We start from the raw sequence: 24550 nt of genomic DNA, 5'->3' as shown, positions 1-24550 counted from the left end.
TTCGCGGTTCATAAGCCTATAGTGCCCAGTGCACGAAACGCGTAAGGCTATGACGTGTCCTACAATTATTTAAAATAAAGTTGGCAGTTCTTTCACTACTCCTGCTTGTGGGATCTGTGAGTTCCTGCTGTATCTTTCATGGCTCGAATTTTCCACAGGGTTACTGAGGGGGTTTATGTCTCTTTTGGCCACACATTTAAAAGTTCTTGTTTGTGAGTCGGTCGGCAGTTCATATGTCTGGATTTTAAAAGGGGCTACATGCCAGGAGGTATGTTCATTTACACACAAAAAATTCCTTCTATATGATTACTGCCATGTAAGTAGGTCACACATTTTTGTAAATAAGCCTTATACAAGAAGGTAAGCTACCGACACAGTTTATTGCCAATAGATTAGCCACAATGGTGCAAGCTAGAACACTATATTTATTATGCAGAATGATTTTACATACCTGAGTAAACAGCTCTAGAAACTCTCTCTGTTTGTTTAGGATAGCAGCTGCCATATTAGCTTGGTGTGACATCACTTCCTGCCTGAGTCTCTCCCTGCTCACTTATAGCTCTGGGCTCAGATGACAGCAGGGAGGGGGAAATGGGAGAGAGGAGCAAACTGAGCATGCTCAAGCCCTAGCCCTGGAGGTTTAAGCTGAAAACAGGAAGTCTGATACAGAAGTCCATGTGTACACAATAGAACAGGGGTGTCCAACCTTTTGGCTTCACTGGGCCACATTGGAAGAAGAAACATTTTCTGGGGCCGCACTCGAAATACACAAAAACACTAACGCTAGCTTTTGATTTATTTTATTGTAAAAGTAAAAGAAAAGAGGGGCAGCATAAACCTAGTGGGATTTTTGACATTGTGTTTGAGAAACCAATGTATCAATATCTGGTTGAATTGAAGTAGTTGCAATTCTCAGTGAATTCTCAATTTTACTCTTAGGGGGCTATTTATAAAAGTCTGAATTTATCTCAATATTTTCTGCTACAAACTCCGATCACATCCGCTCTGGTTTTTTGCCCTTATTAACTGATTTTCACCATTTTGTTTTGATTATTCATCCGTTTTTCATGATTTTTTTTCGGATTTTTCAGCCGAAGTTTTTGCCTGAAAACTTCTGGGTATTGCACGAAACCCAGCGCACATCAAAAAAATCATTGGGACTTCTCCCATTGACTTATATGCAACCTTGACAGGTCTGAGATGCCAGATTTTCTAATTCGGACTTTTCCATCCTCTGGGTTTAATAAATTCCTAAAAATTTGTGATATTTTAAAAGTCCGATTAGCGACCACGTTTTCTGGATTGGCGGAAGTTCAAACTGGGCCGCATTCATATCCATCCTGGGCTGTGGGTTGGACACCCCTGATATAGACCTTTCTAAAAAAGTTAATTTTAACCTTTCCTTCTCCATTAAGTTCAGCAGTGCCCACAGGCATTTAATTTTGCAATGGCTACTGCCTTCCTAGAGGAATGTGCTTTAATCAAAATGTAGCTGTCTATCCCCTAATCCGTATGTATAATCCACCGTGACTTCTCTCATGCAAACTGTGGATATTCATTCTGATGCCTGGCATGAGTCTTGAATAAGTTACAAGCGAATACAGGTATGGGAACAGTTATCCGGAAACCCGTTATCCAGAAAGCTGCAAATTACCGGACAGTTGTCTCCCATAGACTTGCTTTTACCCAAATAATCAAGATTTTTTAAAAATTATTTCCTTTTTGTCTGTAATAATAAAATAGTACAGGTATGGGACCTGTTATCCAGAATGCTCAGGGCCTGGGGATTTCTGGATAATGTATCTTTCTGTAATTTAGATCTTCATACCTGAAGCCTACTAGAAAAAAACCCAATAGGCTGGTTTTGCTTCCAGTAAGGATTAATTATATCTTAGTTGGGATCAAGTACAAGCTACTGTTTTATTATTATAGAGAAAAAGGAAATCATTTTTAAAAAATTTGGATTATTTTATTATAATGGAGTCCATGAGAGATGGCCTTTCCGTAATTTGACTCTTCATACCTTAAGTCTACTAGAAAATCATGTAAACATTAAATAAACCCAATAGGCTGGTTTTGCTTCCAATAAGGATTAATTATATCTTAGTTGGGATCAAGTACAAGCTACTGTTTTATTATTATAGAGAAAAAGGAAATCGTTTTTTAAAAATCTGGATTATTTCAGTATAATGGAGTCCATGGAAGATGGCCTTTCCGTAATTTAGAGCTTTCTGGATAATGGATCCCATACCTGTACCTTGTACTTGATGCCAACTAAGATATAATTGGAGGCAAAACCACCCTATTGGGTTTATTTAATGGTTAAATGATTTTCTAGTAGTCTTAAGGTATGAGGATCCAAATTACGGAAAGATCCATTATCCGGAAAACCCCAAGTCCCAAGCATAACTGGTCCCATACCTGTATATAGAATTTGTGGCAACTTACTTTTACATTTACAAGAAGAGCTAAAGTCCATTACTAACATTATAAATCAGCAGTTGGTTTGGTGTTATTTAAAGGTTAATGCCAATACTATTGATATCCCATTTATACAACAGCTATTACATGTAATCATTGATATCATCATTTATAACTGACCAGAACTACCAGATTTATACATTCAAGTACTATATTAAAATTAATTAAAATATTGGGAAATATGGACGCTTTGAGGTCGGTCTAGGCAAACCAACCGTGTAACCATTCCTAAACTTTGTAGTATAATGAACTAAACAAGAGTGTAGGGGTAAGTCACTTCCTCAATGTGACTCTAGCAAACATTGATTGGGGCTAGAGTCCTGCGCGGGTCCATTTTTTGGAACCCGTACCTGACCTGTACCCACAACCTGCAATCCGCAACCCAGACCCGAAACGTATTCTTACCCGCTTGGACCTGCTACCCGACCCGCAAGTATCTTATCCGCAACCCGGACTCACGACCTGCTGACCATCAAGAATCAGGAAGTGCTGTCATTGTAAACTGGAAGTGACCTAATCGGAAGTAGGCGTGATCAGGGGGGGGAAGAAGTAAAACAGGAAATGCTGTCATTGTAAACCTGAATTGACATAATCAGACGTAGGTGTGATCAGTGAAAAAAAGGAGTAAAACAGGAAGTGCTGTCATTGTAAACCGGAATTGACATAATCGGACGTAGGCGTGATCAGAAAAAAGGAGTACAAATTGTTATTGAGAAGACTCGCGGCCCGACCAGCGACCCGCAAACCCACAGAACCGCTGACCCGCGTCTATACCTGCACCAAGAACGTCTACCTGCAACCCGCAGGTTTTGCTGGTAACCCGAGGGTAACCGACCCGCTGCAGGACTCTAATTGGGGCTACCATCCAACTGGTTCTGAGTGACAAGCACAGTCACTGGGTTATGACAAGTTGGTGTAGAGAAAATAACAGAAATTGGCAAGCGTAAAGGGGTGGTTTACCTTTGAGTTAACTCTTAGTATGGAATAGAATGGCCAATTCTAAGCAACTTTTCAATTGGTCTTCATTATTTTATATAATCATTATTTACCTTGTTCTGACTCTTTTCAGCTTTCTGTAGCTTTACAAATGCTTTGCAAGGCTACAGTTTTGTTGTTCTTGCTTCTTTCTATTACAAAGCTTTCTATCTAGACCCTCTCCTATTCATATTTCAGTCTCTTACTCAAATCAAAGCACGGTCGCTGGGGTCATTTGGATCTTAGTAACCAGATTGCTGACATTGCAAGCTAGAGAGCTGCTGAATAAAAAGCTAAATAACTCCAAAACCACAAATAATAAAAAATGAAAAACAATTGCAGATTGTCTCAGAATATCTCTTTTTAACATCATACTAAAAGTCAATTCAAAGATGAACAGCCCCTTTAATCTCCTTCGCACAAGCACCTCCTGAATGGATACTGGTTGTGTTTACTCAAAAGTACCCAAAGTACTTTACCAAGCACTGGATTTTCTTTACATGCCAGCGGGAATGCATCTCAGCTATTGTAGACACCAAGTTAATAATATAAATAATGGCGTCTGGAATAAATCTCTGGCGTAGCAAGCAGAATCTCTACAATTAATTGGAAATTGTCTCCAAATCTAGGACAACAGTTCAGGTGTTGAAATATCTTGCTAATCTTAGCGGCGATAACGTTAACATGTGCCCTAGTTTGTGTACAGGACAATTATTTTCCCCTATAAATCGTCTTTACTTATTTTAACTTTAAAGGGACATCAAACCTGTTTCGATCTTTAATTGTGCTTTGTACAAAAGAATATGCGAATGTGGTGTTGTCGTATCTTTTTGTGCTATAAGAATAAACTAGGGAATATTTTTCCCTATGGCTGCAAGAAGAAAAGGCAGATAGAGTTAGTAACACCTTTATAGAAACTATGGAAAACCCTGCTTTAGGAATAACATTATATGCAGGGGAGTTGAGTGGGCGGCAGCAGCAAGTGGTCCATAATTGCCCCGATTATATGGTATTTCCATGTAAAGATACTTCTATTAGACATGTAGGGGCACATTTATCAAATTTTTAATGGTCAAAACCATCAAATTCGAGTAGGGAGTTATTGAAATTTGATTTAAATTTTTTTAAAAAATTTGAATTTGATTTTCGAGATTTATCATACTCTGGCCCTTTAAGAACTCTAATTTGACTATTCACCGCCTAAAACCTGCCATTAAGTCAATGGGAGAGTTCCAGGGATCAATTTGGAGTTGTTTGCAGCCTTCCTGACATTCAACATTTTTTCAAAGAAAAAAACTGGTCAAGTTTTTTTTAATTCGATTCGAGTTCATCCGATTTTTTTAATATATTCTATTCGAATTTCGAATCTATGGGAGTTTAGAGGCGTTTTTAAAAACTCGCAGGAATTCGGAATTCGAATTAAAAAATGCGCCTCCCGCTGTTGGAAAAATTCAGTATAAATAACATACGAAAGGGTATTGTTTAACATTAAAACATATAGCCAGTGTCGAACTGGGGGGTCCAGGCCCACCTTATCAGGGGTGCGCATGAGTTTATATAATACTGAAAGGTTGATGAGTAAACAGACAAATGAAAGCTGCACAGAAGCGAGAGTGAGTGAGACATCAGAGAAGTGACTGACACTATGGGGCAAATTCACTAAGATTCGTAGTTGCGCCAGCCGTAACTTCGCCGCACTTCGCCACACTTTGCCAGGTGTAGTTTCGCCAGCGCTTCGCAAATTCACTAAAATCCGAAGTTGCGCTCAGGGGTAGCGTAAGGTTGCGAAGTTGCGCTAGCGTTGATTCGCTAAGCGAAGCGAAGTTACGCTAGCGATGGTTAATTTGCATACGGCGCCAAATTCAAATTTCAATGGAGGAATACGTAGAATCACTACAAATGCCTGGGAAACCTTCAAAACATCAAATAAAAATTTTATTTTGCCCTACACATGTGCCCACTGTATAGGTAAGTCAGGAAATGTAGGGGGGAAGGAGGGGAGCCCCAAAAAATTTTTCGATCTTTTTCAGCCTATCACCCAAACACGCCAGCGTTTTTTGGGACTTTTTTTTTAAGCAATCCCTGTCTACTCTATTGCGCTTCGCCTGGTCTGAAGTGGCGAAGGAAGTCTAGCGTAAAAGGTAGCGTTCAGTACACTGCGCGCGTTAGTGAATTTGCGTAGTTACGTCCATAGCGAAAATTCGCCAGGCGTAAGGGTGCGAAGTAACACTAGCGAATCTACACCATCGTTCGTTAGTGAATTTGCGCAGTAACGAAAATGCCAAACGCTAGCGAAGTAACGCTAGCGTTCGGCGCTTCGGCGCTTAGTGAATTTTCCCCTATGAGTGGAAGAATCAGTCCATTCAGGCAAGATGAAGTATCTACAGACAGAGGGTTTTTATTAAAAACTTTACATCAGAATATGAACATAATTTAGACTAACATTACAATAATATTACAGAAGCAAAACTCCCCTTCCCCAGTCGACTGGGAGTCTGGAGGTGACAGCAGAAGTCGAGTTCTATATTGGAATGTTCTAATGCACAGGAGCAGCTGTATCACAGGAGAATATGCATTGAGAAGGCAGGCTGCAAAATTATGTAACAATGCAAAGCATGATGTCATATGCCTGTGTCATTATAAAGCAATTTCATTCCTTTTATTAAAGGGGACCAGTCACCCAAAAAAATTATTCAAAATATTATTTAACACATTAGTCAAACAAAATGAACTTTAATTACACTATATAAATTATTTGAATCTTGTTTCCTTCAGTCTGGGAACGCATAATTATCACAAGCAGGCAGGAGCCATTTTGTGGACACTGTTATTAAGGCAAGCCTTACATCATTTCAGAATCTTGTGGTCACGGTCGGCACCCAACACCAGAACAAATGCCAAGCACCCTGGTCTCGGCTTGCGCTTCACCTGTAGTGTGACCGCCTTTGGCGTCAGGAGGAGCCTCATCTACTTGGATGCCACCAGGACTTAAACGAGAGGTGCAAGGCTAGAGGTTCTGGATAGGCAGAGGGGCACGACTGTTAGCAAAAGTATTTAGGCCGAGGGTCACGGTACAAAACAAGAAACCAGAATCGTCGGGTAATTAATCAGACAGGAGGGTTCAGCAGAAGAATAGTTCATATACAGGCAAGGGTCAGATATAGAAGTCAGGATAATCGTAAAGCCAGGCAGGGGTCAAAACCAGAATCACAAAGCACCAGGAACAAGATCCTATCACGGGCAAGGTCCCACAGCCCTAATGGGCTTTAAATAGTGTTTGAATTTCGCGCCATTGCGCGCTGGCGTCATTACGCCAGCACGCCTGCGCCTTTAAATTCCACAAGAGCTCGCCGCGCACGCCTTAAGACACCAGCGCCTGCGGCCTACTGGAAGCCGCTTGATGCGGCGGGCATCTCCGCCGAGGGGGCAGCAGGCGTCCCTGCCGTCCCCCCACTAGACCACCAGGTACGTTCCTCACACTTGTTTGTGCACAAGAATGGGGGACCTGATGTCCATCCCCATGCACTGGTTATATAGAACTTTGGGAATGTGGGGAGACCAGAGACATCTAGGAAGTGCTGAATGGAAAGTGAAAGTAATTGCTTGCCCCGCCTCTATGCCTAAGGCATAGAGGAGGGGCAGACAATATTTGATTGACAGTTGAGATTTTTAAATGTGTTTACAACAGCTATGAATGCTTTAATAAAAAATAGAAATTGGATTTCATGTTTAATTTGAAAAGGACTTTTATTATACAGATGTTTGTGTCTGGGTGACAGGTCCACTTTAATACAAGATGCAAAGTTTCCAGCCTCCGCTCTTCTTTTTCATTTGTTAATATATTGCAGAAAGTTTAAAAAGTAAAGCTTGCTTTACCTGTGTATTCAGTCTGCATTTCAGCTGTGTTTCATGTGTACAAGGGGGGTTATAGTCGGTTTATTTTCATAGAAACATGGGGCCTGGCACCATTGAGCTGTGGTAGGATGTGCACTGATTCATTTTCCATAGCACACAATGACGTGATCACTGCAGGCGGGGAAGGTAATTGGAATAGGAATTACTGTATCTGCCCAGACGCTGGTAGGAGTGACGTCTGTAGCCGGGATGATGCAGCAAGCAGCATGGCTACTCTCACAAAAAATCCCACAAAAATAGCACAGTTAGTGTTTATTGTGCTTCCTATACCACCCACTATAATCACATGTTCTCAGACATGATTCACATACACATAAATCATAACTGTGCTCGTTTTTTTTTTTTTTTAAACATTTGCACTCTCATTTGTTAGTAATAACTATTTCTTTGCTAAAAATGATGCCATCGTTTAACATTCAGGGTCCTCTATACTAATAACAGTTTAGTATCTGTAAACCCAAGCGTGCAAATGTTTGGTTACCTAGACTGTAGGAAATATAAATAATTCTTGCAGACAAATAACCTATTGGAAGGCACAAATATGTTATACTTAAAAGAAGCACTGAGTTTATGATTCAGTTAAAGTTAAAGAGTTAAAGTGGTGGTTCACCTTTAAAGTAACTTTTAGTATGTTATTGAATTCTAAGCAACTTTTCAGTTGGTCTTCATTATTCATTTTTTTTATAGTCTTTTTACTTATTTGCCTTTTTCTTTCAAATGGGGGTCGCTGACCCCATCTAAAAACAAATGCTCTGTAAAGCTATACATTTATTGTTATTGCTACTTTTTATTACTCATCTTTCGATTCAGGTCCTCTCCTATTCATATTCCAGTCTCTTATTTACATCAGTCCATGGTTGGTAGGGAAATTTGGACCCTAGCAACCCGATTGCTGGAATTGCAAACTGGAGAGCTGCTGAATAAAAAGCTAAATAACTCAAAACCCACAAATAATTAAAAATGAAAACCGATAGCAAATTGTCTCAGAATATCACTCTCTACATTATACTTAGGGGCACATTTACTATTGGTTGAATATAGAGGGTTAATTAACCCTTGATATTCAAAGTAAAATCCTTTGACTTTGAATATCGAAGTCGAAGGATTTACCGCATTTCGTTCTATCGAACGATCAAAGGAAAAATCGTTCAATCAAACGATTAAATCCTTCTATCGAACAATTTGAAGAATTTTAATTCATCGATCAAACGATTTTCCTTCGATAAAAAAATACTTTGAGAGCTTATGGGGACGTTCCCCATAGGCTAACATTGGTGCTCGGTAGGTTTTAGGTGGCGAAGTAGGTGGTCGAAGTTTTTTTTAAAAGACAGTACTTCGACTATCGAATGGTCGAACGATTTTTAGTTCGAATCGTTCGAAGTCATAGTCGAAGGTCGAAGTAGCCAATTCGATGGTCAAAGTAGTAAAAAAAAACGTTGCAATTCAAAGTTTTCACTCGAGCTAAGTAAATGTGCCCCCTAAAGTTAATTTGAAGGTGAACGACCCCTTTAAGTTAACTTTTAGTATGTTATAAAATGGCTAATTCTACTCAAATTTTCAATTGGTCTTAATTTTTTCTTTTTTTAGCATTTTTGAATGATTTGCCTTTTTCCTGCTTTCAGAACAAATGCTCTGTAAGGCTACAAATGTATTGTTATTACTACTTTATATTACTCCTCTTTCTCTTTGGACCCTCTACTATTCATATTGCAGTCTTTTATGCAAATCAATGCATGGTTGCTAGGGTAATTTGGACCCTAGCTACCAGATTGCTGAAACTGCAACCTGGAGAACTGCTGAATAAAAAGCTAAATAATTCAAAAACCACAAATAATAAAAAAATGAAAACCAATAGCAAATTGTCTTAGAATATCTATCTCTACATCATACTTAAAGTTAATTTAAAGGTGAACAACCCCTTTAAGTTAACTTTTAGTATGTTATAAAATGGCTAATTCTAAGCAAATTTTCAATTGGTCTTCATTTTTCCTTTTTAATCATTTTTGAATGATCAGCCTTTTCTTCTGACTCTTTCCTGCTTTCAAAACAAATGCTCTGTGAGGCTGCAAATGTATTGTTATTGCTACTTTTTATTGCTCCTCTTTCTCTTTGGGCCCTCTACTATTAATATTGAAGTCTTTTATGAAAATCAATGCATGGTTGCTAGGGTAATTTGGACCGGAGCAACCTGATTGCTGAAATTGCAAACTGGAGAGCTGCTGAATAAAAAGCTAAATAACTCAAAAACCACAAAAAATGCAAAATTTAAAAGCAATTGCAAATTGTCTCAGAATATCATTCTCTACATCATACTAAACGTTTATTTTTAAGGTGAACAACCCCTTTAATTATATCTTAGTTTGTATCAAGAGGACCTCTTGTAGTTTGTATCAAGTACATCCCAGTAAATCCCAGTACTTTTTATTGGATTTAGATTTGCCCAGTGAGACCGTGGGGGGCCCCAATGCAATAAGGATGCCGTATCATATGAATGTTATAATTGTTGAATTGTATATTCCTGAAAGCGTTGTCTGAAGGTCATTTTGGGTAAGAAAGGAGAGAAGACTGATTGGCTGTTCTAGATATTTTTAGATAATAACATTAACAATGTTCATTACAGAAAGTAGCCAAATACTACATCACAACGAGGGGCTTGAACCCTAAAAAATCACTGATCTCAATGCTGCCCTCCCCTATATCATACATACAAAAGCCGCGTCTATTTTTGTCCATTAATACTGTTTTTTTTGTTTCTTTCATATGGTTGTGATAGGCTGAATAGCATAAAGCAGGCTTTCATTAAAAAAAAGAGAATCATTACCCAATAGATTTAAACCCTTTCGCTGGCAGTCTGTTAATACTTTCCTCGCTGGCCTGGCAATTAAAGAGTTCAAGTGCAAACGCAGCCGTGTGTTCTATACAGAGCATCAATATATATGTGTTAGCCGCACTCTCTCTCTCTCTGTCACCTTTCCCTAAAAAATAAAAAATGAATGAAATAGAAAACGCTGAAATAACCAATGTCCCAGGTTGCACAAAGCAGGCAGTGTGTTCGCAGGGGTCTCTGCAAACCTTTCCCAGGCTCCCCGGGGAGCTGCTTGGGACCCAGGTTACACAAAGCCGGCTGTGTGCTCCGAAAGCCACTCTTGATATAGCTTCCTCACCTTCAGCTTTCCCATATTCCCCTCCTTCTGCTTTCCCTCCAGACTTGGTGCTGCCGTTATAAAGAAATTACCTTTCATTGCGAACAGAGTCAATACGTTCACTGTAAAGTCCAATATATACATATATATATATGAAAAAGACATATCTAGCCCTGAACCCAAATTCTCTGTTTCGGTGGGAATGAAATGGGTGTTCCACAGATTAACAAATATGTAAGCGTGGCTCTTCCAGGTTTTTACATTCTCATTGGGTCCTCGTACAACTACTCTCACTCTGTTTCTCTTTTTACAGGAGTTTGCAGCCCTCACAAAGGAGCTCAACATGTGCCGGGAGCAGTTGTTAGAAAGAGAGGAAGAGATTTCCGAGCTAAAGGCTGAGAGGAACAACACTAGGGTAAGTCAACTCACCTCACAAGGAGGACTTGAAGGGCAGAGAGACAATGGGAGCAGAAGGGATGGAGCAAAAAACGGTTCATTTTCATTCATTTTATCTAGGGAAGTTGGGTCACTTACCACAATGAAGAACACTATGCGCTATAGGAGCCCAGCTTACTGGCTCTACTATCCTTCTACGTCCCACTAGTACAGCCTTGTGTATATTCAGAGTGCAGGGTATTGATGGGCAAGTGAATTCATTACCCTATACCTAGAGGCAGAGCATATACATGAAAGATGGCTGCACCTGCGGAATCCTGCAGGCTAAGAGACGTATATTAGAAGGCTAAGCTACTGTACTTACTGTATATAGCATGGGGCTACTGGTAGTATGAAGGGGTACAACAGCTCTCATGATGTTGTGTGCAAATTAGGGATGACAAAAACTCCGCAGATAGACGGCACTTCTGGATGGATTTTTTTGGTAAAGGCTGCTGTGTACCGCCTAACGCATTTCGGGATTGTGTCCCTTAATCATAGGCATATTAGGGATGCACCAAATCCAGGATTCGGTTCGGGATTCGGCCTTTTTCAGCAGGATGTATATTCAGCTGAATCCTTCTGCCCGGCCAAACCGAATCCTAATTTGCATATGAAAATTATGGGTGGGGAGGGAAATCTCGTGACTTTTTGTCAGTAAACAAGGAAGTACTTACAACACCTGACTTCTATGCTAAAATGGGCATTGGTTAAGGCAGTCTCTCCCTCTTAAAAGCCGCTGAGCAGTTGGCGGGGGAGGATTTAGCACAGAGTTTGAAACCAAGGCACAGGAGATGTTTACATTAAGAATTGGTACTATACAGAGAGGTAATATTCCTTTTTTACTATGACTAGAGATAAATAAGTTAGGGACCACCATGTGGGGTTTTACCTTGACGTGGTATGGTGGCTTATCAATATTATGATCATGACTTTGTAACAAAAAAAACCCTGTTTCAAAATTACATGCACTTGCATATTTACTTGAATTATTTAGACAGGGCTTTAAACTTTTTGAAATTGGCCTCAGGCATGCATCCACAACCCCCCATAGTTAAACAAGGAAGTAAAATATGTTTTCTCCTTCCCTCCCCTAATTTGCATACGCAAATTAGGATTCGGTTCGGTATTCTGACAAATCTTTTACAAAGGATTCAGGGGCTCGGCCGAATCCAAAATAGTGGATTTGGTAGATCCCTAGTGCATACGGAAGAACAGATGAGTTGTCAGTTACTGATCTGCCCTTATAGTGTATGACTTTTTTCCATAACAGCCATGTAGGATTTTTGTAATGGTTTTTACTTATACAGGCAGGAGATCCCTTATCAAGAGACTTGATATCAAGAGTACTCATTATGGAGGTCTCCCGTGGAGGTCAAATTATCTTTTAAAATGATTTTGTAGATAGTAACTACACTGCATAAATCCATGTTTAAATATATTTTTAGTTGACAAAGTATGGTGATAGAAATTATGGGGAAAAAAACTTATTTGGAAAACCCAAGCATTTCAGATAATAGATCCCGTCCCTGTACTGAGCATGCATCCAGCCATATTTCTATTTTTACTGAATGAGAGATTGCTAATGCTTTTTGTATTGTCTTGAGCAAGGGCCCCAGAGCTTCTAAGAAACTTTTGCAGGCGTATTTTTTTTTTTTGGTCGTTTTATATAAGCCCACTGCCAATTTGACTTTCAGACCTTTTTTTGCTCTTTTGGGAGCTAAATAATATAGGTTTAATATAAACTCGTTTAGACAAGGGTTCCACAACATGAATTTAGATATTTAATTTGAAGGCTGTTATTCTTCCCCATACTGGTAAGTTCCTTCAGCTGTTTAGGGGTTGAGATGAAGGAGTGATAACTTGTCTCAGTTTATGATCAGACATATATTAGTTGTGCTTCCTCCCCCAATGAGAGGTCAGGGTCCACCGAGTATAGTAAAATGACACCTTTGTACATCTTCTTTTCAGTGGTTCAAACCAAATGCCCCCATCCCCTGAACGGCACAGTTAAGAAGGTTGGATTTTAAAAGCAAGGGCAAAAAGCTGATGGGATAATGGACATCCTGTTTGGTGCCCTATGTAGTCACTGTGTTGTACCCTTCTGCAGTTTTAAAGGAGGGGAGGTAATACTGTTTTCACTTAGAGAATGTGAGTAGGCGGGAGAATGATTTTTAATCCCCTCTACAAAATACGAAAACAAACTTCCCCTTTCAAGTGATTAATAGAATATGATTGTTGCAGTTGTAAAAGACTGTCTGTCTGTGTATGAGTTTTGTTCTGCCTGGTGTCCTAGGTGACACACATATTGAATTTCCGGCAATTCATTTAGAAGCGTGGATTGCCCTTGGATCCTAGCTGATCAGTTATTTGTTGTGTAGAGAGAGGATTCCCCCAGTGATTGCCGAAACGATATTGTTTCTCTCTCTCTGCTGTGTCACAAACAGCAATGCATATCGTTCATGAAAGAGCTTGTAATGATATCTATTACGTATAGTTCATTTGTTATGTATCAAGTGTTCTCTCTCTACTGTGGGATTACAGAATGGATTGTAAACCAAGAGCAATTGAGCTAGACAAGTACTAGTACAGTAAGAGAAACATTGAGCGAGCAAGCAAATATTTATATAGTGCTGTGATAAGTTTGCTTGGCTTTCTGTCTGTATCTATCTATCTATATATATATATATATATATATATATATATATATGCATTAAAGGGGTTGTTTATCTTTAAATTTACTTTTAGTATGATGTAGAGAGTCATTTTTTTATTATCTGTGTTTAATTTGCAATTTCAGCCATCTGGTTGGTAGGGTCCAAATTACCTTAGCAACCATGCAATGATTTGAATAGGAGACTGTAAATGAATAGGAGAGGCCTAAATAGAAAGATGGGTAATAAAAAGTAGCTATAACAATACATTTGTAGCCTTCAGAGCATTTGTTTTTTACATGGGGTCAGTGACCCCCATTTGAAAGCTGGAATGAGTCAGAAGAAGAAGGCAAATCATTGGTAAACTGTAGAAAATAAGTAATGAAAAGACTAATTGAAAAGTTGCTTAGAATTGGCCATTCTATAACATACTTAAAGTTAACTTTAAGGTGAACCATCCCGTTAAGAGCTGCAGTTAGATAGGGAAGATTGTGTCCCATTGTACATGTTCAGATACTAAATGGATGGCAGGGGCTACTGTGCAGGTAATTCTAAGATGTTTATTGCAGTCTCAGATATATGTACTGACAAGAATATGATCGGTGCTACTGATGAGCATGATAGCAGATAAGTAATTGTACAGAGTGTGGCTTTATACTGTAATTTTTACAGGTGATTCCCTTTATATGTTCACAACATCCAACATTTGATAAAGAGGCCACATAACACAGAACCCCATAATATATCCATAACCTGTTACTTCAAAAACTATGAATAAATGCCATTTTCTATGCTAAAATCCAGCTGTTTAACAGTTCTTCTCTTTCTGCATCATTTGAAATCCTGGCAGGGAAGGAGGGACTAAACACTGATGTTACAAATTGTAACAACTTCTCCACAGCTTACAGACAGCATGCAGGAACTACATAGCCCACAATGCATTGCACTGTGATGTTCCTTTCCTTATTGAAATCACATGTGCAGGGAATTGTGGGGTTTGGAGGATGCAGACTGAGGACAGATGGCTGCTGATACAAAGTAACAGTAGTCATCCAGCTCTGCAAAGTAGTCAGACAGATCAGCAGGTGAGCAGGGGGCTAGACTTAGAGAACTGTCAGAAACCATTACAAATCATGAAAAGTCTGCATATTTTTTCATGTGAGATTTTTAAAACTCCCATGAACTCGAAATTTGACCAATCGAAATTTATTATAAAAATCAAATTTTTTTAAACTCGGGTGAATAGGATCGACCCCAAAACTCGAATCGAATTTTGAATGTCAGGAAGGCTGCAAACAACTCCAAATTGATCCCTGGACGTCTCCCATTGACTTAAAGGACCAGTAACATGAAATTTCTTTTTTTTAAAAAAAATTTGTTCCTACTTAAAAAAAAACCGCCAAGACACTTTTAACTTTAAATACGCAAAGTCTTTATTAAGAAATAACTTACTGATTCTCTGCTTGCAGTGCTCTTCAGAAGCGGCGACAGGGCGACGATCCATCATGCGCCCCTCGATTTCTCCTCCCTGCCTTCTATAGGAGATAGAGGAGAGGAGGGAGGAGAAATCGAGCACTGCACGATGTATGAAAAATCTTGAAAATCGAATTTGATTTTTTTGAAAAACTCAAATCGAATTAAAATAACTCCCTGGTCAAATTTGACAGTTTTGACCATGAAAAATCTGAATTTCGAATTCAGATTTTTGATTCAACCCTTGTTAAATCTGCACCTAAATGTTTATATGAATTCCTAGTAGACTTAAGGTATGAAGATCCAAATTACAGAAAAATCCGTTGTCTGGAAAACCCAAGGTCCCGAGCATTCTGAATAACAGGTCCCATACCTGTGTGTGTAAAACCCGCAATTCTTTTTCAATATATATATATATATATATATATATATATATATATATTATATATATATATATATATATATATATATATATACTTTTTTTTGAACAGGTGGAAATTAAAAATTAAAGTTTTCTGGCTCACTGAGTATAAAAGGAAGGAATTCAGCATATTGGAGCAGAACAGTAGGTTCATGGGATAGAAAACAAGACCACGGACAGACTAAAGCATTTAATCTCTCCCATGGATTCAATGCCTAGCAGACATAACTAAGAATTCTCTTAGTTATGTTTCACCTGCCGTCCTTCTTTCTTGTTCCGTCTCTCCTGCTGTCTCCTTGCCTGTGATATCACATCATTACTGCGCTGGGGATACAGGAGGGAAGCCTGTGGGAGACCACAATGGAATCCTTGCTAATCACCAAGCCCTGCTGCTAGATCAAGATCAGACTGGGAAAGCAGATCACAAATTAGTGGTGTTACACAAAATTTTAAAGCAAAGGATGGAAAGAAGAGGGGACGAGTGCAGCTGTATAATTTATTCTCCTTACTTGTGTGACTACCGATAAAACGAAAAGGGAAAATACAACCTTCATTGACCTGTCAGCATCGTACTATTTAAAGGGGAATTATCACGAAAATTAAAATTAAATATAAGCTTCATCATACTGAAATAAGAAACTTTCTAAATATACTTTCCTCTCTCAGTATCTGTTTTTCTTCATTCAGAAGTTGGGTGTCAGTTGAATGATCCAATAAGTCTTAAAGGGGGACTCATTTTGCCTAGAAGATGTATTAGAGCTCACTCTATTAAACTCACCAGACATCACGGGGCCCATTTACTTACTCGAGTGAAGGAATAGAAGAAAAAAAACTTCGAATTTCGAAATGTTTTTTTTGGCTACGTCGACCATCGAACGGGCTACTTCGTCCTTCGACTACGACTACGACTTTGACTTTGAACTAAAAATTGTTCGACTATTCGACCATTCGATAGTCGAAGTACTATCTCTTTAGAAAAAAAATCGTTTGATCGATGGATTAAAATCTTTCGATTTGAATATCGCTAAATCCTTCGACTTCGATATTCGAAGTCGAAGGATTTAACTTCAACAGTCGAATATCGAGGGTTAATTAACCCTCGATATTCAACCTTAAGTAAATTTGCCCCCATGTCTCTCTACATGCAGAATTTGCACAAAAGGCAGTTATTTTGTTGGATATTTCAAATACAGGTATGAGATCCATTATCTGGAAACCCATTATCCAGAAAGTTCAGAATTACGGAAAGGCCGTCTCCCATAGACTCCATTATAATCAAATAATTCAGATTTTTAAAAATGATTTCCTTTTTCTCTGTAATAATAAAACAGTAGCTTGTACTTGATCCCAACTAAGATATAATTAATCCTTATTGGAAGCAAAACCAGCCTATTGGGTTTATTTAATTTTTACATGATTTTCTAGTATATTTCAGGTACAAAGATGCAAATTATGTAAAGATCCATTTTCTGGAAAACCCCAGGTCCCGAGCATTCTGAAAAACAGGTCCCATACCTGTACCACTCTATCCCCTGATATTTAATTACCCACCCCTTGTTATTGCTGTTAGATGCTTTTCATATATACATACATTTAGTTTATACACCAGGCCCTCCATCTTTGAAAGGGGTTGTTCACCTTTGAGTTAACATTTAGGGGCATATTTATCAAGGGTCGAATTTTGAAGTTGAAAATACTTCAAAATTCGACCATCGAATTAAAATACTTCGAATTCGAATATCGAATCCAAACTTTTTTTCATAGAATTTGGCTATTCTGCGGTTGAAGTAAAATCGAACGATTAAATCCTTGAATCGAACGATTTTATCGTACAATCGAACGATTTTTAATTTGGCTTGAAAAACTAAGAAAAATCCTGTAGAAGGTCCCCATAGGCTAACATAGCACTTCAGAAGGTTTAATTTGGAGAATTATTGAAGTCAATTTTTTTTAAACAGACAGTACTTCGATTATCAAATGGTCGAATATTAAAACTATTTTTACTTCGAATCGAAGTCAAAGTAAATTTGAAGCCGTAGTATCCAAAAATCTGAATTTTTAATTTTTTTACTTCGAAAATTCCTTCGAATTCATTTCGACCCTTGATAAATATGAACTTTTGGATGATGTCGAGAGTGATATTCTGAGAAAATTTGCAAAAGGTTTTAATTTTTTATTATTTGTATTTATTTAGTTATTTAGCTTTTTATTCAGCAGCTCTCCAGTTTGTAGTTTCAGCAATCTGGTTGCTATGGTCCAAATTACCCGAGCAACCATGCAGTGATTTGAATAAGAGACTGGAATATGAATAGGAGAGGCCTGAATAGAAAGACGAGTAAGAAAAAGTAGCAATAACTATACATTTGTAGCTTAACAGAGCATTTGTTTTTAGATGGGGTCACTGACCCCCCATTTTAAAGCTGGAAAGAGTCAGAAGAAAAACGAAAATAATTAAAAAAAAAACAAAAAAACGATAACATAAATAATGAAGACCAACTGAAAACTTACTTAGAAATAGCCATTCTATAACTTACTAAAGCTTAACGTAAAGGCGAACCACCCCTTTAAACTCCAACTGCCAGCACCTGACAGCTGGAAACACTTTTGCTTTTCTTCTCTCTTTCTCATCTTTTTCAGATCCTCCACCATTAGTTTCATGATAATAGAGGGTTTTTAAAGGTATTACGTGTCTCACATAATAGGTATTTTTCTGGCTGGTGCACAAGTTAATCAGTATGTAAAACATGCTAAATGAGACTCTGACACCGAGGAACTATTTTTCATTACTGGCTACTAACCCACATTTATTTATAAAAGACTGACATATAGGTCATCTTTAGCCCAAAAATAGTAATGCATTGAGACAGAAATAGAGGAAGTTCACCGTATTTCCTGATATTACTGAGATAACGAATGCTTAAGAAAAAAATAAAAATAAAATAAAAGATTGATTTCAAGTGGCCCTCCATTTTTTTCTATCTGGTACTTGTCAAAATGTCATGGTTACTAAGGCACTGGCTATTTGCTATTAGAGATGCAAATCAAATCAACTCATCTTGGGAACTTTATACAGGCATGGGATCCGTTATTCGAAAACCCGTTATCCACAAAACTCCAAATTACGGAAAGGGCGCCTCCCATAGACTCCATTTTATCCAAATGATCCAGTTATTTGAAAATGATTTTCCTTTTGTCTGTAATAATAAAACAGTAACTTGTACTTGATCCCAACTAAGATTTAATTAATCCTTATTGGAAGCAAAACCAGCCTATTGGATTTATGAAGATCCAAATTACAGAAAGATCCCTTATTCAGAAAAACTCCAGGTCCCAAGCATTCTGGATAATCGGTCCAATACCTGTAATAGATTTGGTGAACCTTTATTTGACTTCCTCTTCTGATTCTTTTCAGTTTTCAAACCGATTGCAAATGGTCTCAGAATATCACTCTTTACATCATACTAAAAGTTAACTCAGATGTGAACAGCCCCTTTAAGAGATAAAGAGTATTATAATGTGTGTCTATTAGGCGGCACCAATTGATTATGCACAAATCCCCATGCTATTTTACACCACATTATGTACAGTAGCTGCATGAAAGGCTGGCAGTTGAAGGAAGTGGCAGTCATATAAGCGTGGTTGATAAGATGCCGTAGGCAAAAGAGTAAGACTCAACGTGCTCTCTCTGTTGCTTTGCAATTAAATTACCTATAGCAATAAAACAACTAGACGAGACATTATAAAAACTCCTCTGTGATAAGGATGTGCTATTGATTTCATTGGAATCACAACTGATAGCCACACTAGGAAGTCTGTTGCCCTTTTATAAGTCTGATCAAATGATAACCATAGCTAAAATGCAGCGGGCGATGCATTGCTTGCAAATGGTAACACTCCTTGAGCTTCCAACAATGTACAGGAATGGGATCCATTATCCGGAAACCTGTTATTCAGAAAGCTCCGAATTACTGAAAGGCCGCCTCCCGTAGACTCCATTTTATCCAACTAATCCACATTTTTAAAAAATGATTTCCCTTTTCTCTGTAATAATAAAACAGTACATTGTACATGATCCAGGTTAAAGGATAAGTAAACCTTTAAAATAAGTGAGTGTAAAATTAATGAGGGGGCTATTCTAAGAACTTTTGCAATTTACATTCATTATTTAATTTCTTTTAATTCCAATATATTAAGGGATACATGTACTGTTTTTATGAATGAACTTTGTTCAAACAGCGCCACCTGCTGGCCAGTTTCCAACCAGTCTGACCACCAAGTAGTCAAGGAAGTTGTCAGGAGAAAGAAAGAGGCTGCTCTGATGTTCTTCTGCTTAGGAATAAAATTAGAAATCTTTCTCAAATCTTTCCTAAGCAAAAGAACATCAGAGCAGCCTCTTTCTTTCTCCTGAAAACTTCCTTGACTACTTGGTGGTCAGACTGGTCAGGAACTGACCAGCAGGTGGCGATGTTAAATGTATATGTATAACAGTATATGTATGCCTTAATATTTTGGAATTAAAAGAAAATAAATAATGAATGTAAATTACAAAAGTTGTTAGAATAGCCCCCTCATCCATTTTACATTCATTTATTTTAAAGGTTTATTTATCCTTTAAGATATAATTAAATCCTTATTGGAAACAAAACCAGCCTATTAGGTTTATATAATGTTTACATGATTTTCTAGTAGACTTAAGGTATTAAGATCCAAATTACAGAAACATCCGTTATCTGGAAAACCCCAGGTCCCAAACATTCTGGATAACAGGTCCCATATCTGTATATGCATTTAATCTAGAACCGAATCTGCAGTTGCGAGGCAACGCAATGGGATCCAAGGTCGCCCCATCATACACCAATGCCTTCATGGCATGACTTGAAGATCTTTACATTTTTCGTGATGTTGAGATGGTGGTGGAGATACATTGACGATATTTTTGTACTATGGCGGGGTGACATTGGCTCCCTACAGAGGTTCCATGAACGACCTCAATATCTATCGCTTTGACACTTACGTATGATTTTCATCAGATAAGCTTCCTAGATGTCTTGGTCTGTAAGGATTAGGAGGGACGTCTAAGCACTTCTCTTTTCCCTAAGCCCACAGATCGTAACCAGATATTACATCAAGAGTAAGCATCCACCACATGTAAATAAAGCTATCCTGGTCAGTCAACTATCTACAGTACAGAGACTTGTAAGTGATTCACAAGAACGAGGGGTCCAATCACAAAAGATGTGCCAAAAATTTATAGACAGAGGTTACCCCAAGAATATTGTACAGGAGGCCCAACTTCGGGTAAATTATCCGAAAAAGAGAAAAAGAGTGAACATATTCCTTTTGTGACCCAATACTCTGATTATAGTGAATCGATTGCACAAGTGTTACGTAGACACTGGTACATACTTAAAAATGCATACCCCACAGTAAATGAGTTCAAGTTGCAACCTTTGATCTCGTACAGACGGGGCAAAACTATTGGTGCCTCAGTTACCTCCTCCAATCTTAAGACAAAACCCAAAGAACAGACTATGTATGTAACCTTGCCTTAATTTTGTACAGTGCCCTTATGTACATAGAGGAAGGGAGTTTGTCTGCTGAGAATACACCTTAGGGTTATTACACTTGTGTTTCAAAATTTGCAGTTTATGTCTTGATATGTCCGTGTGGTCTCATCTATGTGGGTGAGACCACATAGATGATCAAGTCACGAATTTCGTAACATCGTTCAGCTATCAATTTGGGCAACACGGCTTTGCTAGTATCTAAGCAGTATCTAAGCACTTTGTAGATAAAGGCGAGAGGTTTGGTGGATCAACAAACTTAACTCACTATACCCCACTGGTCTGAATAGAGACTATGAATTGTTTCTATTCATATGATATTGTTTTGACACTTGTGAAATATATTTAGTGTATGACGCTTGTACCAAAGGGATGAGGATACAGAAATAAAAAAGGGGGGGATTAGGAGGGGAAAGGGATAGTAAGAAAGCATACTTATACAATATACACGTAAACGTGAAGTAATACAAAGCCATGGTGTAGGAAGCGATGTACATACAGAGATACAGCTAGGAACCTCAAATATCCATCAAAGTACAGTACGTATCAGCAAATAAACATTTTGCAAAAGAGGGTACATAGAAAATGCAACAATGTGAACAGGACCACAATACAACGGTCGTTGAGAGAAATAGTAGTGTTAATGATGCTAGACAACTCAATAGCCTCTAATCTGTGTTAAGCCGAATGTATCTTAACCAAGGCCTAATACAATCTCATTTAAACACAAAATGGCTCCAAAAAGTAGCATGTGTGTTTAAATGAGATTGTTTGTAAGATGTACTGTATATCACTTGACAATAAAAGCGAATTTACTTTTCGAAATGGACCAGCACTCATTTTCAATTCAATTATTTATTATAACATCACTCATGTATCCAACGTTTCGGCCTTCGTATATATATATATATATTTCGATTTAGGAATGAATCATCCCAGGACCAGCACTTCCCTTTGTGAAATTCTTCAACTTTTATTTAAATACACATGTTCGTGTCCAACATTTCGGTCCTTGTTAGGATATATATATATTCATTCTGTATTATAGGCATGCATACTTTAGGCCGCCACGGAGTGATCCTCTTCTATCTTTCTCTTTCTTTGCGCGGCTGCCCATGCGCATTAGAACAAAAAGCCGAACTTAACTAAAAAGTCGGCTATTTCGTTCAACTGCGCATGTCTCTGCCCGGGAAATTTTAAGAAAGAAGAAGCTGGAAGAAGATCGATCCGTGGTACTCGCTTGAATAAACCCGGGCCGGTGCAGTTTCTGCTCATTGTTATTTTAAGCAGTTTGGGCATGTCTGATATACAATGTATGCATGTATGGAAAATATGTAACAATTGTTAACTAGAATGTTATTGGTATTTGTTTTTTGGTATTTGTGTCTATATTGACCTTTTCAGGCATGCCCTCTGTGAAACACACAGTCCAAAGTATTCCCTTAAAGGGGTAGTTCACCTTTCGTATGACTCAAATGACAAATATTGAAAGGATTTAATCACATGCGTTAACATCAGGGAGGGAATATTTGTGGGAAAGAAAAGTTTGGAGATCTGGGAAATGTAGACCCTCCAAACAAATCAATGCAGTATTGCTCAGAGCACTCGTCTAAGCACGTTCTCAATGTCATTTTCAAGTTTGCAACTGTTATTAGTAGTTTTGACGCTACTAATTTAATGAATTTTAAACTACAGCACCGCCTGCTGTTAATTTTGGTTGACTGGCTACAGTATGCAAAAACTGTATTTTATCAGAAGAGGAAAGTCTTGTGATTGTACTCTGCTGAGAACATGAGCAGAGAGGAGTAATACGTTTCTCTGGTGAGAAGGTGGTGTTTTGAATTCAATGTGTCAAAACTGCTAATATCTTGAAAACTAGAACAAATATGTAAATTGCAAAAGGCTTAGAAGAGCACTCTAAGTTTTTCTAAGCAGGGTTCCATTGTCTCATTGCTTCCAAGAGTTATTTGGTTGTGTTTAAGGAAATTTGTTGACATCATGGGAGAACTAATCTTGGCACATGTTGGTTGTACTGGATCAGATCAGGCTCAGGAGTGTCATAGCATTAAACCATGCCATCCTTCCTCTGCTATTTATGTGAGTTTTATTCTCTGCCCAGTGGAGAGACCTACTTGGTCATATATAGGCTTTAGCAGTGAGCTAAGACAGGAATGAGCTATGGGAGACAATAAAGCAAACAAATTGCCACTGTTCACACACAAACAGTTCTAGGGATTGCAGGGAGTAAAACTTGGGCCAGAAACAGGAGGGATCCTGTTACGGATTTGGTGAATTCTTACCTTCAACACAAAGGTTTTGGTAGCCGTGGGCAGACATTTGATCTTCATTTGTTGGACTAAGACAAGTAGGAGCCCAAACTGGGATGATCTAATGCAGAGGTTCCATATGATCCCCTCCTCATGTAGATCTTACCAAACTCAGGAGCTCCCCCACTAGAGGCAGAGAGCCTAAAGAGGTGCATAAATTAAGCTGGAGTTTTTGATGGACTCATTTGCTCCCCTAGTATTAATGTAACTATAGCAGGTGGACTGTCACCGTAGTCATATTTATTTCTAACCATGTTTGGAATGTTTAGGGGGAGGATTTTATGACCACGTGTTGGATCACATTAGAAAAAATCACCATCCTTCTAATATTAGTTTACTTAAAGTCCCACTCACTTGTCCTTTCTGGGTAACTGTCACAGTATCCGTCACTTCACCATGGAAAAGGGTTAAGGAAGACTTAAATGGCTGTCAGCCTATTGCTTTATAAAAAAAACAACAAATATATTATTACCGCAACCCATAGGTGCCAACCTGGACCGCAAGTGATCCAGGTGCATCTTGGCCATGCCTGACCCCCTTATTCCCTACCATGCTCTCTGATGCGGGTTAGAAGATGTTGGAGGACTTTGGGTAACATTTCTATGCATTTAAATCAAGTTAGTTAGTTGGGTTTCATGTGCAAATTACTGATGATGTGTAATGGACCTGTTACTGAGGGCTTTAGTATGGTTCTGGAAAATTATGGTTGAACTGAGATGTCTGGCAAGCTGGGTCGTCATCTGAGGTCCAAAATTCCATGGGGGTCCAGTGCCATGGAAAGGGGGTGGTTCTGGGGTGACCTAGGGGCAGAGCTGGGGCACAGCCTAGGGAATAATGAACCTGCTATGTACTTATTTAAGTCAAAAAGTGGAGTAATCATTCTAGTTATATGCAGCCATTGTGCTACTGCATATAAATCCGTGTGTAGATACAGTGTGAAAATGTAAATGATATTTTTGGACCTAGGCTCTAGTGACGACTATTCCCTAATAATAAGCAAGCACACCTCTGCAGAACGTTCCCTAATAACGAACATAGCGCATTATGGATGAATACAAAATAGGCCCTAATAACCAACACTGAGCAGTGCTGTTCAGTTTTTTACATGTGTTTGTTCAAGGGCCTGATTATGTTAAAATTATGTCATACAAAGAAGTCTCTG

At 38.4% G+C, this 24550-nt stretch overlaps 1 protein-coding gene across 5 annotated transcripts in view; it reads left to right on the top strand.

The window, feature by feature from the left end:
* The window catches only part of LOC108695916 (liprin-alpha-3), a 115231-nt gene that overhangs the window by 43197 nt on the left and 47484 nt on the right, over positions 1 to 24550 (top strand). For all 5 annotated transcript variants that reach the window (XM_041569656.1, XM_041569660.1, XM_041569659.1 and 2 more), the window contains exon 3: positions 10828 to 10929. In XM_041569656.1, coding sequence (XP_041425590.1) covers positions 10828 to 10929 — 102 coding nt within the window. The remainder of the gene's footprint in view (positions 1 to 10827; positions 10930 to 24550) is intronic.

Source organism: Xenopus laevis, chromosome 7L (genome assembly GCF_017654675.1).
Source record: "Xenopus laevis strain J_2021 chromosome 7L, Xenopus_laevis_v10.1, whole genome shotgun sequence".
NCBI classification, from domain to species: domain Eukaryota; kingdom Metazoa; phylum Chordata; class Amphibia; order Anura; family Pipidae; genus Xenopus; species Xenopus laevis.
The sequence above is the reverse complement of the archived record's forward strand: the minus strand, read 5'-3'. Positions and strand labels throughout refer to the sequence as shown.